Source organism: Nelumbo nucifera, chromosome 2, assembly GCF_055504915.1.
Source record: "Nelumbo nucifera cultivar China Antique chromosome 2, China Antique-T2T, whole genome shotgun sequence".
Taxonomy (NCBI): domain Eukaryota; kingdom Viridiplantae; phylum Streptophyta; class Magnoliopsida; order Proteales; family Nelumbonaceae; genus Nelumbo; species Nelumbo nucifera.
The window spans coordinates 11235546-11251688 of record NC_142650.1 but is presented as its reverse complement, the minus strand read 5'-3'; the positions used below and the strand labels follow the sequence as shown (position 1 = coordinate 11251688).

At 42.1% G+C, this 16143-nt stretch overlaps 1 protein-coding gene across 2 annotated transcripts in view; it reads right to left on the bottom strand.

Moving 5' to 3' along the window:
- The window catches only part of LOC104597295 (Rab3 GTPase-activating protein catalytic protein), a 69883-nt gene extending 55784 nt beyond the window's left edge, over nt 1–14099 (bottom strand). For both annotated transcript variants that reach the window (XM_010258758.3, XM_010258759.3), the window contains exons 1-3: nt 13985–14099; nt 5804–5847; nt 5591–5654 (exon numbers count right to left, since the gene is read on the bottom strand). In XM_010258758.3, the coding sequence (XP_010257060.1) occupies nt 5591–5654; nt 5804–5847; nt 13985–14044 (168 nt within the window). In that variant the 5' untranslated portion in view covers nt 14045–14099. The remainder of the gene's footprint in view (nt 1–5590; nt 5655–5803; nt 5848–13984) is intronic.
- Nucleotides 14100–16143: the final 2044 nt, after the last annotated feature.

Below are 16143 nucleotides of genomic sequence, written 5' to 3'. Positions count from 1 at the left end.
CGAAAATTGCATTCCATCAGTCTCACCAAGCTACTGTAGAAAGATATAACAGAGAATTGACCATATTTCTCCCAGGGCCCATGTTATTTTGTCTTCTCTGCCAATTACCATCTGAGTACTGTAAAGCTTCTGTAGCAAGACTTTTTTGAAGAGTAAAAGGAAAATATTCATTAATCAAAAAAAGGAGATAAAATCTGAGAAGTGACAAGATGGCACCTCACCAATATAAAACTGCTGAAAACTAAAGAACAGAAAACTGTTCAGTATTGCAAACTTGTATTTCAAGGACATTCCAAAAGTTTTCCCCCATATCTGATCTGCTAATTTGATCAAATTCTGGAAGCACCAATACCCAGCCCACCACCAGTTTCCCAACCAGGGCCATAAGCACCTCAATATTTTTAGACTTATCTTCAAACAATCTTCTGTCTCTTTCATTCCAAAGGACCCAGCATAAATAGGATGCATCTCCAAACTATCCTTGCTTTCCTGCTACCACTGAGTCTTGGCCAGGAGGAGAATAGTTCTGTTAATGATCTTGGCTGAAACAATCTGACCCCAAATAGGAAGGAATAGAATTTCCAAATAAACTTTGCAATCTTACATGAGTAAAATTGATCACAGACTGACTCTTCATCCGAACAGCATAAATCACAGTAACTTGCCAAATTGAATCCTCTATTTTTCAAGTGATCTGAAGTTAGGATACTGTTCAAAGCAACTAACCATGTGAAAGCTTCCACTCTAGGAGGAACAGGGTTCCCCCAAACTCCTTCCACTTGATCTGAATCCAGATGGTCTTTAACCGAAGCCAGATAGAAAGATTTCACAGTAAACTTCCTGTTCCTACTTTCTTTCCACCATAGCCCATCCCTTGAAAAAGTTGTAACCTTTATATGTTGAAGGTTTTCCAGCAGTAATATGCACTCTTCTAATTCCTGATCCAACAAGGGTCTTCCAAATTTAGGACACCACACAACCTGATCACCCTCATCTCAAAACATTGATCAAGCTTAACTTGATGATCAGTCAACCCGTATAGCTTTGGACACATCTCACAGAACTTCCCTATTCCACACCACTCATCCTTCCAAAATCTTACTCTCAACCCATCTCCCACCTTGAAACTGACTAAAGCTTTGAAGTCTTGGTTGAACCGCATTATCCCTTTCTAGACACTCACCCCATAAGAAGTTGAATCCTCCCTCGACTCTGTTATGGACACACCACCCGGCAGCGCACTGCGGCACAATCATAGGCAGCAGCACACACAGCGGGCCGCCCAGCAGCATGCACCGCCCGGCCGCGCTGCACAGCAGGCTGGCAGCGCGCGGCACATACCGCCCGACAGAGCAGTGCACGCACACGCCCGGCACCGCACGGCAGCAGCACCATGGCGCGCAGCACGCACCGCCAGGCAGCAGCGCGCACTGCACGGCAGCACGCACCGCGCCGGCACCGCACGGCAGCGGCACCCTGAGCCGCGCGCACGCACTGCACGGCAGCAGCACTGCGCGCATGCACCGCGCGGCAACGGCACCATGAGCCGCGCGCTCGCACCCGGCAGCAGCAGCAGAGCGGGGCCCACACGATAGCTCATAGGGGTGGGCCCACCCTTATCTGGACACGTCAACTCGCCGCCAGCTTAATCTTATCCCTTATCCCTTTTCTTATCCTTATCTTATTTTATCTTCTTAAGAAAGAGTTATGAGTTTTAGTTTGAGTAGGAAATTAGGAGTTTTAGTTAGAGTTGGATTACCCTAGCCTAGCCGAATCCAACAAGGAATTCTCTTTTGTAATCTCCTATTTAAGGAGCTACGAATTAAAATAAAGGCATTCAGTTTTCCAGTCAAGAAACGAGTGAGGAGAGTTTGGGTGGTCTCTTGGACAAATCACCCACTAGATAGGCAAAATAGGGTCTGTGCGCAAGGCCAAAGGCAAGGGAAGATCAGGGGTTCCTACCGTGGAACGACCCGTGACGCGATCCTACGCTCGGGCCCATAACATTTTGGTATCAGAGCCTACCGTCATGGGGGAACAGGAGCCGCTGTCTTCCAGGGTCCACGAGCTAGAGCATAGGCTCACCAAAACCTGCTTGGAAGTTCGTGAGGTCAAGGATGATGTCCGGGAGCTGCGACGCCTTCTGGAAGCGTTTCTCTCCAACAACGAAAGAAGCTCGGAGGGAACCGCCACCACCAACAGCCAACGTCCGGACAGGGCGGAGACGTCCAGCGAACAGCAGACCGCTACCCCAACAGCCGTTGTTATTCCCAAGTACAGCCGGCTGGAATTTCCATCCTACAACGGCGCTGGAGACCCACTAGGATGGTTGCACCGCTGTGAACAGTTCTTCCGCAACCAGCGCACCGATGACAAGGACAAGGTCAGCTTGGCCGCGTTCCACCTAACCGAAGAAGCGCAGCTCTGGTTCTACCGAGTGGAGCAAGAGGAACCAGGTCTTAGTTGGGAGCAATTCAAGTCGTACTGCCTCCTTCGGTTCGGACCCCCACTAACAAACAACCCTTTGGGGGAACTCATTAATCTCAAGCAGACCGGTACCGTAGCAGAGTATCGCGGCAGTTCCAGACCCTTCTCGCCAGGGCCTCTTCAGTACGCCCAGACCAGCAGGTTGATATGTTCACAGCTGGTCTAGCTGAACCCCTGAGAGTTGATGTAGAGATGCAGAGCCCGCCTAACCTGGTCACGGCAATGAATTTAGCCCGAGCCTTCAAACGCAAACTGCAGATTAGCCGAGGGTCGTTCAGCATGGGATGCCCAGCAGCGGCTTGGACAAACCCGAAGCCTACTGGAGGAGGGTCTTCGCTGGCAGACAACAAGGAACCACTGGGAATGGCTCCATATCCAGCAGCCAGCCCATAACGGAAGCCACAGACGAGCACCAATTCCAGATCAGCATCCAGTGTGGGGAGCAGCGGCGGTACACCCCCTATCAAGCACTTGTCAAGGGCTGAGATGGCAGAACGCAGGGCAAGGGGGCAATGTTTTAATTGCGATGAACTCTACTCGGCAGGGCACAGGTGCAAGAGACTTTTCTGCCTCCTGGTGAAACAAGAGGAAGAAGAGGATGAACCCCCTCCATGGGAACCCGATCCAGGAGGGCAAAGCCACCCAGGATTCCCTTGAGGGTGTTTCGACACCCAATTCGAGCTTGGGGACAAGCTCGTAGTCCGGGAGGGGTGTGATGTTGTGGACACACCACCCAGCAGCGCACTGCGGCGCAATCATAGGCAGCAGTACACACAGCGGGCCGCCCAGCAGCACGCACAGCAGGCTGGCAACGCGCGGCACATACCGCCCGACAGAGCGGTGCACGCACACGCCCGGCACCGCACGGTAGCAGCACCATGGTGCGCAGCACGCACCGCCAGGCAGCAGCGCGCACTGCACGGCAGCACGCACCGCGCCGGCACCGCACGGCAGCGGCACCCTGAGCCGCGCGCACGCACGCACCGCGCGGTAGCGGCACCATGAGTCGCGCGCATGCACCCGGAAACAGCAGCAGAGCGGGGCCCACACGATAGCTCATAGGGGTGGGCCCACCCTTATCTGGACACATCAACTCGCCGCCAGCTTAATCTTATCCCTTATCTTATCCTTATCTTATTTTATCTTCTTAAGTAAGAGTTATGAGTTTTAGTTTGAGTAGGAAATTAGGAGTTTTAGTTAGAGTTGGATTACCCTAGCCTAGCCGAATCCAACAAGGAATTCTCTTTTGTAATCTCCTATTTAAGGAGCTACGAATTAAAATAAAGGCATTCAGTTTTCCAGTCAAGAAACGAGTGAGGAGAGTTTGGGTGGTCTCTTGGACAAATCACCCACTAGATAGGCAAAATAGGGTCTGTGCGCAAGGCCAAAGGCAAGGGAAGATCAGGGGTTCCTGTCGTGGAACGACCCGTGACGCGATCCTACGCTCGGGCCCATAACAGACTCCCACCCAAACCTCACCAGAAATAGATAGAGAGAGATCACCAGAAGTATTGAAAAAGATGGAAAACCCAGACCATCAATAGAGATATGGAAACCTTGTATTTAAATTAGTATAAAAGGAAAGAAAAACCTGAACAAATAAGCATGGAAGAACAAAATTTTGTGCAATTTAACACGTATTGATCTTTAAGGACAAAAATAGAGGCTCAGCCACTCTATTTTCTAAAATTTCTTTTCTTTCTTCCATTTTTCATGAATATGTTGATTTTTTATGTTTTAAATGAAGCTTATACATTTTTATGAAGATTATAGACAAATAACAGTGAAAGATCATTGCTGCTTACTATGGAACGTAGGGAATTATCCTAGGATTCATGGTTTTTATTCAAAAAAATCACATCGTCTAGGCGATGAATCCTCACATAAGCAGCTGCAAATCTTCAATGCCTCTAAATTCAGCGTTTCTGGCTAAGTGGCTAATATAGTTGCCCATTAAAAGGTTAACCATGGTTTAAAGTATCAATACACCCAATACAGATGAAAAGGCATATCAGGTGTTTCACTACTTAATAACTTTTCTTTAGTTTTTTTTTTTTCAAAATTGCATCAGGGGGTCGGTTTTAAGCATGCCTACCCCCTGAAAATGGTCAAAGTCCGAAACACCCCTTATTTGGGGTTTCGGACAGCTTCCAGTCTGATACAGGGCGTATCGTACTGAAATTTTGAACCTTAAGGCTATGTTTGGTTTGAAGGATAATGTAGGGTAAAGAAGGGACATTTCCCTTCCTTTCCTTCAAACCAAACACTGCCTAAGGTTAATACCTTGGCATGATGGCAGAGCCAGGAATTTTCTTTTGGGGGGGCAAGTTAAAATGAGATAGGGAGTAGAAGAAGTAGGGTATGGGGAAAAATGGTCTGAGAAGGTTTTGGGGGGGGGACCCACTTTATTACATTTTGACCCAACCTCCCATTAGTAACCCTATATAAATAATGCTTTTAACAAAATGTTTGGGGGGCCAAGGATCCCCCACCAGTATACTTGGCTCCACCCCTGCCTTGGCAGCTCCAACCTACTTAAAAGGAGACATGTTATCCCCTAAGAAAATCCACAAACACAAACAACACATGCATATATAAAGGTAAAAAAGGGTCATTGCCCAACAATGGTCCCAGCTATACAGGGTCTTGGGAGGGATAGACTGGATAGAGACCTAACATTTGGCTTTTTTTCCACAAAGTGGCTGCTCTTAGACTCAAACCTACATTCTCATGCTTGTCAGCCTGAGATTATACCTTGGACCAAGAAATGGCCCCTAAGCACATGTACAGAGGTTCTTGACAATTTTTAGCTTTTCAGGTTTGGTACTCCAGCCCCACATTCTGGTCAATAAGGTTTGGACAAATGTAGGACCAAATGGAAGTCTCTCATCACAATCTGTGTTTTTAAATATTGGTAGTTAAAAGAAATCAAGAGATAACAACAATAAGACCATGGGTTTAATCCCATTTTTTCACAGAAAATTATACTTTACATATCAAATATGTAAAAAGAAGTGATTAAACTATAACTACAACAGCTTAACTATATAGAGAACATAGCTCATAGCATAGAAAATGAGAATAAACTGGTAGAAAAGCTTACCAACAAATTCTTTGTTCCATCAGCCAGCCATGACCGGCAAACAGCCTCAATTTCAGATATGAATCTGATAATTAAAAAAAAAAAGAGAGAGAGAGAGAGAGAGAATTGGTGTTCTAGTTCTTTCCTCCCTTCCAAATCACATGGTCCTACCAAGCTTAAGTTGACAATATAAGGACATGAACATGTAAAAGTTATCGTGCCAATAAAAGATACCTTTCCCACGAAGAGGCAAGGGTGAAATCATCAAACCTTTCAAGCTGCACCAAAATCAAAGAATCATCAATTCTTTCTCCAGGTACTTAGTCCACAAATACAATTATTGGAAGCTAAACCCGGTATCAAAACAATCATTTAATTTAATTGGAAGAAAAGAGAATAATCAAAGTTAATCACAAGCAAAATAGACCAAACCCAAAAGCACTACTTAGTTTACTGGACACAAAATCAAGTAGTTTCATCAAATAATGGATAGATATACCAGGTGCAGAAATAAGATTGGAGCAAAGAAAACCTGCCCTCATAAAACTGAAATGGAAAAGAAGATGGTCCATAGTGCTGTTCATAAAAATTTATAAACTGACCAAACCAACCGAACCAGACCGACTCGACCTGAGATGGTCAGTTAAAAAAAATCGGCCTGTTTCGGTTTGAAAAAATGTCAAAAACCGATAATTCGGTTCGGTTGTGGTTTATGACGTTGAAACCCAAAATGAAACTGACCCAACCGTCCTCTGTCGCTTCACTATATTTACCTTTTTCCTAATTCCCACAAAAAAGTAGCAAACCTAAAAATATAAAAGTAACTCTTCACAAATAAACTTTATAATCCTCGACCATTAAAATGACAATGTAGGTTTTCAAGACTGCTATTCAGTCTTGATCACTAAGAGATTTTAGGTTCGATGAGAAGGGAAAGTGAAGAAGATGTAGAAGAAAGAGTGATGGAAGAGCAATAGAACACAGATTTTGAGGAGAAGAACAAAATGTCAATATTCTGCTGCCGCCACTTTAAGTTAATATATATAGGTTATGCTAGTTACATGAAAGGACATATCTGCCCTTGGTGTTTACATCATAACTGCTAACAAATAACAACCAATATAAAACTGAAACTAGAAATAACAGAACAACAAAATAACCACAGCTGTGACTAGATACATTCTACCCTACGGACAGAGTGGTACCACGGCTGTGGGGCCCACATCAATGTTCTCTACACTCCCCCTCAAGTTGGGAGTATATGTTCATCATTCCCAACTTGGATAGATCCGCCTCTAGCTTCTTTCTTGATACGGCTTTAGTAAGAATGTCGGCTAGTTGCATACTGGATGTGATGTAAGGGAGGCATACTTCTTGAGATGAGACCCTCTCTCGCACAAAATGGCGGTCAACTTCAATGTGTTTGGTTCTGTCATGCTGTACTGGATTATGTGCTATATTAATGGCGGCTTGATTATCATAGTACAGCATCAGGGGCTTCTCATACTCAATACCCAACTCCTCGAGTAGAGATCTTAGCCATAGGATTTCAGCCACTCCATTGGCCATGGACCTGTATTCTACTTCAGCACTTGACCGGGAGACCACACTTTGTTCCTTACTTCTCCAGGAGACAAGGTTTCCTCCCACAAGGGCACAATATCCCGAGGTAGACCTTCTGTCATCAACACTCCCAGCCCAATCTGCATCAGTATAAACCTCCACCTTCATGTGATTGTTGTTCTTGAAAAGTATACCCCTACCTGGGCATCTCTTCAAGTAGGCTAAGATTTTTTCTGCCGCAAGAAGATGTGTGGTTCTAGGAGAATGCATGTACTGGCTGACAACACTAACAGCATAAGTAATATCTGGCCGAGTGAGGCAGAGATATAGGAGCTTTCCTACCAGTTGCTGGAACATAACTTTGTCTTCAAGAAGCTCCCCACTCTCGGCACTAATCCTGTGATTCTGTTCAATTGGTGTATCTGCAGGCTTGACACCTAACTTTCCAGTTTCTGCCAACAGGTCTAGGACATATTTCCTCTGAGATATAAAGATCCCCTGTTTGGATCTAGCAACCTCAATACCCAAGAAATACCGGAGTACACCAAGGTCCTTCACCTCAAATTCTTGGTGAAGAAGCTGTTTAAGAGACTCAATCTCATGGCTATCATTCCCTGTGACCACAATATCATCAACATATACTGCCAATAGTGTCAAAGAGGACTCCACCCTCTTGATGAATAGGGTATGATCTGACTGGGCCTGTACATATCCAAACTTCACAAGTGCTAGTCTGAATCTATCGAACCAAGCCCTAGGTGACTGTTTCAAACCATACAAAGCCTTGTTGAGCCGGCAGACCTTCTTACCTACTTCTGCATCATAGAAGCCAGGTGGCAAACGCATGTAAACTTCTTCCTGCAGATCTCCATTCAGAAAGGCATTTTTCACGTCCATTTGGTATAAAGGCCAAGTGTGACTTGCTGCAAGGGACAAGAGAACTCGAATAGTAGTCATCTTGGCTACCGGTGCAAATGTCTCAAAGTAATCTATGCCATAAGTCTGTGTAAACCCTCTTGCAACTAACTGAGCTTTATACCTCTCAATAGATCCATCTGCATTATGCTTCACCGTAAATACCCATTTGCATCCAACTGATTTCTTTCCTTTTGGCAAATCAACTACCTCCCAGGTGTTGTTTTTCAACAGAGCATCCATCTCAACTTGCATTGCATCTTTCCATTCAGGGACGGATAGGGCTTCTTGCACTGTTCTTGGAATAGGGACATTGGAAATGGAGCTAAAGTGGGACCTGTAGGTAGGAGATAGGCGATCATAGGATAAAAAATGGGAAATACAGTGGGTTGTGGATGTGGTACAATGTTGTAGGAGAAGTCCCTGTGGGCTCTGGGACTGAAGTATCTGGACCTGGAGCTGCAGATGAGATTGGAGCTGGTCTGGACTGCTGATGATCAGGATCAACCTGCCTGCACCGCCTGTGATAAACCCTCAGCTCATGATCCCTCTGACCACCCTCACCATTGCAGCTTTCCCTCAGCTCCTGATCCCTCTGACCACCCTCACCATTGCAGTTCTCATCACCCAATGGAATAGATAAAGGAACTGCCCCACTCTCACTGCTCTCCCCATGAAGACAAGAACTCAAACCCCCACTCTCAATACTCTCCCCCTGAGGGGCAACCCGAGGATAATAGGGTGTCCCCTCACAATATCATATTCTGAGTTCAGTCCCGCCAGGAACTCAAACACTCTGTTTGTCTCGATGTGCTTTCTATGGGTCTGAGCATCTTTGGGACTCTCCCACTCAAGAGTCTCTAAGTGATCAATCTCATGCCACAGGGACTTCAAGGTAGAGAAGTAGACCGATACCGGTTTCTCTCCTTGTTTAAGGGTGTTCACTTCACATTTCAATTCATATGCTCTTGCAACATTAAGGGGTTGGGAGTAAGTTTCTTTCATAACATCCCATATCTCCTTAGCTGTCTTTGCCCACAAATAATTCCGGCTAATATGAGGCTGCATAGAATTACACAGCCATGTCATAACCAAGTAGTTTTCTTACATCCACTTGGTATATGTCGGGTCTCCCTTGGAAGGTTCTTTCATATCTCCAAGGAGGTACCCTAATTTACCTCTTCCACTAATAGCCATCATGGTTGATTGGGCCCATTCCAAATAGTTTGATCCATCAACTTTACGGTCGTAATCTGACCACCCATCTCAGAAATACCACCATAACTGATGTTCCCAAGACTGCCTTCTGCCTGAATTTTAGACTCCATTCTGTCAAGTCTCAAAACAGTACTTGAATCACCAATCACAATCAAAACAGTATAGGCCTGATTTGTATTCTCAGTGTATGTGCACAAAACCGAAGTAATTCTGATCTGAAACCAACTAGCCAACACAGCAGTAGTTGTCCGTAGATCTCTAACCCCCTTAGAACTCTGAGAACAGCTTTAAAACAAAACTGATATGCTAGGGAAAGTTAGGGTTTTAATCAGTCCTGAAAGGAAGCAATTCAGTCGCACAGTCCAAACTATATAGATGAGCTTTCAGTAGGGTTAATAAGAAACCCTAGAATCTGATCGGACCTACCAATCAACTTAAGAGTAGCTCTAGATAGATCACAGAGTTCAGTCAACCACTAGAGCTTGCCGCAGATCACTTTCAAACCCTAGAGTAGAGAGAAACACAGTTCGGTCCAGGGTTTGATGTAAAACCCTAGGAAATCGAAGAAGGAAAGAGCTAGAATGGTTCGGCCTTCCCCTCCAGATAGGTCCAACCTATCTTCTCTGAAAGAACTTCTATTAAAAAGTAACAACTTACAAGGAAAAAATAGTTCGGTGCCTTCTGGGGTTACCTGAACCCTAGTCTTCTCTAATCCTTCCTGACCACCAACACTCTGCAACCCTAGCAAGTTTCCAACAGCTACTAGTACCTCTGGCGATCTCCAAGAATCAGTCTGCGAACTCCTCCTTTTCAGCTTTCAGTCCTAGGAGATTCTCATGTGGTCGGCTGGTATTAGACTCACATGAAAAACCCTAACTTGGCTCTGATACCATGTAGGTTTTCAAGACTGCTATTCAATCTTGATCACTAAGAGATTTTAGGTTCGATGAGAAGAGAAAGTGAAGAAGATGTAGAAAAAAGAGTGATGGAAGAGCAATAGAACACAGATTTTGAGGAGAAGAACAAAATGTCAATATTCTGCCGCCGCCACTTTAAGTTAATATATATGGATTATGCTAGTTACATGAAAGGACATATCTGCCCTTGGTGTTTACATCATAACTGCTAACAAATAACAACCAATATAAAACTGAAACTAGAAATAACAGAACAACAAAATAACCACAGCTGTGACTAGATACATTCTACCTTACGGACAGAGTGGTACCACAGCTGTGGGGCCCACATCAATGTTCTCTACAGACAATTTTAGACATGCGACAAAATGGCAAAATGAGCAAAGGTCTTATCAAAGTACAGTTTGAACTTCAACATTTAGTTTATGGTCTCGATGTAAAAGTTGTTTCTTTCTTCAGCTTTTGTGAAGTCTCAGTTAATGTGAAGGTCTTAGCAAAGTACAGCTCGAGGTATTATCAAAGTAAAGATGTTAATGAGTTGTGGTTCATGTTCGACACTCGTCAATATAAAGGAAAGAGTTAAAAAACAAAAACATCAATTTGTCAAATTGAGGCATTGAGCTAACATTTAATTTCGGTTGGTGTAATCAAAACCGATGTCAACCCAAGAGTTGGTCTTTACCTTTTGTCAATCAGTTTCGGTTGGTTTCAAAGTCAACCCAAAAATTTTGGTTCGGTTGACAATATTACTGAAACCGAACCAACCTGATCTGTGAACAGCCCTAATGGTCCACTATTTGCCCTTACTCCGAGGATATAGAGAATATCTAGTAAATAGTAACTCATATTCCTCTACCATTAAATTATCCACACTCCACAGACAATTTCATCCAGAATTGAACTGTTTCCATATGAAGAAATCCACCTTCTTAGGGGCTGAACATCTGTGCAGCCAAGCCAATAAATAAAACAATGGCTCCTGTACAAAGACAGCAGAAAATCATCTAAAGAGAAACTACTTCCACATAAAAGTTCAAACTCCATGAACTTCCAAATGCTCAAAACTGTGCACCATCAAATCCTAGAAAAAGAAGAAACAAGTCATAGGATCTTCAAATAGTTATGACTGTACTTAGCCTTTGCATTCCTAACCAAATCCTTCCCAATCCTTCAAAGCAATCAGCTATTAAGTGCTTTGGCTGATGTGTTAGCCAAACAAGGGGCAAATAGGGAAGAATTGTTTTGGGCTCAGCTGTGATTTATGTAATTTATTACTAGTTTACTTGTAAGCTATTGAGAGAGGCTGCAGCTCGCGCCTCTCCATGAGATGTTGTATGAAATTGCAATTCTAAATCAGTTTCTGAATTCTGAATCAATAAAATTTCTATTATTAATCAAAATAAAAAGCAATCAACTATTAAGTTGTTTTAAACCTCTTATGCCATATATCTTTCCCAACACTTCACTTTCATTCATATCTCATCACTGGATTCTTCAATAATTCATTATGAGTTCTCATGGCATTCTTATATATCCTTACTCCATAACAATATCTGACATCATTTCTGTCACCCCTTCCCCTACAGCAATAAATGGCCTCCACTATCCTTCTCTCTAAACAGACCCCAAACACTCTTTTTTTTATCATAACCTTGTGAATTACAATGAGGTGGGAAGTTTTCTCCAACCAAAGGATAGATTATAATTTTTCCCAAAACATTTGGTGCCTAGTTGTCCCTTGCTTAGCCAAAACATCTGCCATCCCATTTTCTGATCTTCTCACCCATTTAAAAGCCACACTTAATTCCCTTCTTAAGCTTTCTATTTCCTAAAATTTATGTCTATAGACCCAAGGGATTTGGAATCTACATCTTGTCCAAGAAATGACCACCTGAGAGTCCCCTTCCACCTCCAAATTATGGAAACTATTTTTTTTTTTTTGGATAAATGGTTATGGAAACCAAATTGCCTAGCAAATTTTGAGCCATGGAGTAACCCACATAGCTCAGCTGTCAAAGCATTACCTTTTGCTAAAGGTCCTCAATATAATGCCAACACCTTTCCTTCTGTATCACAGAAAACCCCTCCCAGTCCAGCGACAGCCTGATTACCAGTGTAACTCCCATCAAAATTGAGTTTAACACAATTGGTTTCTGGGGGTCTCCATTCCATGGTTACTCTTTCCTTTTCTTTAGCTGATAGAGGCACTTCTTTCCAAGTTCTCAGTATGTCATTTATTGAGAACATTTGAAAATCCTCTAGGGTCTTCAGACCCCAAACGCTCTTCAAATCACTAAAATCATTTCCAATCCCAATTCATTATGCTGATAAGGTGAAGACCAAGAAACCCTTCCTTTTTGGTTTACAAACAACCTTTCAAGTAATTAAAGGATGCTTATTTAGTCATCCAAACCTTTCCATAAAATTCATTCTGCAATCAATCTCCACAGGTGCTAGAGAAGATCAGAGAGAATGGCATTTATCAATCATTTTCCCCTCATTTAGGATTTGTGATGTTTTAAAATTGATATGTTGGTTTAATTAAGACAAAAATAGAAAACTTATCTTGCTGTTTTCTTCCAATAAATTGTGTTTGGGTTGCCAGATTGCAATGGAAACAGGAACATGGGAAAGAAAAGAAAATTCAAAATCCATTACTCTGAGCTACCACCCCCAGAAGAGTTTCTCACCTTTGGGTAGGGTTTCTTTCCATTGGAATTTGCAAATTGTATTGTATCTTTTCCAACTGAGACCAAGCTCTAGAAAGTACTAACAAGCCAAGTTCAACCTGATATTTGAGAGCTTAAGCTAAGTCAAGTAAAAGCTCAATTAGCTGAAGCCCTAGACATAATCATGAAAAAGCAAGACTCAACTTAGTTGACAGCCAACACATAACCGCTGAAAGAGGAGGAAAATGGAACAAAATTTGAGCAACCTGAAAGAGCAAGTTTAAAGAAAGACCATTTTTTCGATCAGTTGTTCAAAGACAACCTTGGATAAATAAGAAATGAAAAGTAAACATTAAAGAGAGGTTTGAGAGAAAAGGGAAGGGAAATGTTGTGGTTTAGAAAGTTTTAAAACAGACAAAAAAATGAATTTAATAAAGAATGCTCGAGCAATCAAAATGCACTATCACTGAAATAATTCCAGCAACTTAATGGACATAACATAGTGCATAGCAACCAATGCCAATTAGCTTTAGTTGAGTTTCTCTCAACAATTTTTATTTTTTTCTTTTTTCTTTGGTAAATCATGTTGCAATCTCTTATTAAGCTATGAGGTTATACACATAAACCATCCAAGCAGTATCTCCACGAGCTTCCCATTCAAAAGGAGTGGACTAAACACCAATTGAGGTCAAGACCAAACAGGGCATATAAGAAATGAGCATCAAAGCAGCATAAGAAGAGGCATATATATAGCCACGTAACAAAAATGGCAAAGGGATTTCCAGAGGAAGTCGCAGAGTATGTAATAGCACAAGCACATTGATCCGCAGTGTTGCTTGATAGGTACAACTACAGAAATTTTGGGGGCTGAGGTGCTCAAACATACTTTGCCCAAGTTAGTAAGGGCATGTACACTTTGAGCAGCGAGTTGTCAATTGAAAAACCGATTTGGAATGGCTTTTGTACTTCAATTGAACTGGAAGTCAGTTGGAAAGGAAATCACAATCAAATGACAGTTGCAGAAAGAAGGATATACACTAAAAATCGAATCAAATGAAAGAAGATAACAATTCTAATTCAAAATTCAGAAATTGGAGAAAAATTATCTAAGAAATAAGTAATCTATGGAGTACCTCTTCTTCGAAAGTCTCATCTTCCTCCTCGTGTTTCTTTGCCTTGCGAGAGGACGCCATGAAAGATCACAGGACGACGAAAGGAAAGGAAGCATATACCTGGCGTATAATCAATGTTAAATTGTCAACATATGGTTAATAATACTAAAATGACCAAAAAATCCCCATCTTACACTACTATTACCTCTTTACCAAAATACGCCATCTATTAACAGGCCCAACTTTCTAAAACATGGACTGGGCTCATCTGTTAATAAGTGAGCCTTAAAAGATATAATGGGCTGAAATATGCAGCCCGAGTCTGGGATATGGAAGAAGCGTGTTCTAGCATAGACCCTTCCCAGGCCCAGGGAGCAACTGGGCTACCCAATACCACTACTTCACAAGTAGTTGAATTATTGACCCGTTGACCTATTAAATGGGTTTTGGCTGTTTTTTATTTTTTTAATCGGTCATATAGGCAATCCGTTCCATTTTATCCTAATCTCAGTCCGTAGCTAAAAATTATTGATGGTCAATGACCCATTGATCCGTTCAATGGTTTTTTATCATTTTTTATTTTTTAATTTTTATTATCAGAATGGGTCATCCATTCGAACTGAATAGTCCAAACGTTGATCAAAAAACTGGTAGCTAAAACGGTTCCATTTTTCAGGTTGTATAAGTCACACGCTCGAATGACATAACACGTATGGTAATGCTTAATGGACCTCACACACTCAATTTTTTGCATGTAATTTTTGTTGTCAGAACGGGTTGTCCGTTTTTTTTTTTTTTAATTGGAAACTGTCCAGGTAACTAGTTCCGTTTTACCCTAATCCTGGTCCCTGGGCAAAAACCATTGAATCGGTCAATGACCCATTGACTTGAGTGGTCGAACTATCAACCCATTGACCCATTCAATGGTTTTTGACTGTTTTTTTTTTTAGTTTTTATTGTCAAAACGGGTTGTCCATTCAAATTGGACGGTCGAATCATCGACCCGAAAACCAATGGCCAGAATGGTTCCATTTTTGGGTCATATGAGTCACCCTCAAATGGCATAACATGTATGATACTGCACACCATTACACCAATCCTATACATATAGCCCACAACCATTACACCAGTCCTATACATATAGCCCACAACCGCCCATTCTCTCACTTAGCATTTATGGTTGGTGTGGGGCATTACCATTGGCTCCACTTCAATTATACAGTCGTCATGTTCAGTTAGGTCCAAACTATGGTGTCCTTTAATTTGTAAAGGTTCTAGACATGAAGTAAATTAAGACATGAAGTATAGAATAAAGTAAAACTTAAAATAAAATTAAATAAAAATTTGCATTTTTTTTCATTTGCACTCACATGCATTCTAAATACAGCCTTAGGAATTTTTTAAGTCGCAAATCAAGGCTTTGTTTGGATAAACTTTTGCTTTCCAGCTGTGGGATGTGAAAAACCAATTGAACCAATAAGTGTTTTCAATTTTTGGTGAGTGCTACTTTCATGAACATGATAACTTTTGGTGAAGCATAGCACCTTCAGCTGTTTGGTAAAAAAAATTCAGGGAGCCCAAATCAGCTGTTAGTCATTTGAAGGACTGTCCACATTGATCTCTTTAAATAATTTATCTGAACCACTTCAAAACAACTGAATCAGTTTAATTGAATCTTCAGCACTGCCCTCCCAAATGAGCCTTAAAATTGAGGCTTTGTGCTTTGGGGCTCTAAAGGCACAAATCCTGAGGTTTATCCAAACATAATCGAAATCTATTTAAATTTCTCAAGTCAAATAAAAAATAAAAATAAATCTAACCTATTGCACATAGGTAAGGTAGATTTCCCACATAGACATTCCTTGAAGGTCTCTCATTGATTGTCTCTTAAACATTTTCCCATAGTTATCGTCAAGGGCGACACTCGAACCATTATTGATATCCTCTTGCTTGGACAAGTTTGCCACTCCTCTTTGGCGCATTCAGACTTTGATAGCAAAATCCCTTCTTGGTTCTTGCTTGGTTCATTACAAGCCTAGATCGTATAAAAACGTGGCCCACTCCCCGACACAATTTTCTATCTCGAATTGGGGATCTTTTGTTTGGGATGTACTTCCTTCTTTTTTTGTGGCCCACGTTGAATAACGATATATAATTGAACTTCAATTATTTAAAGGAAT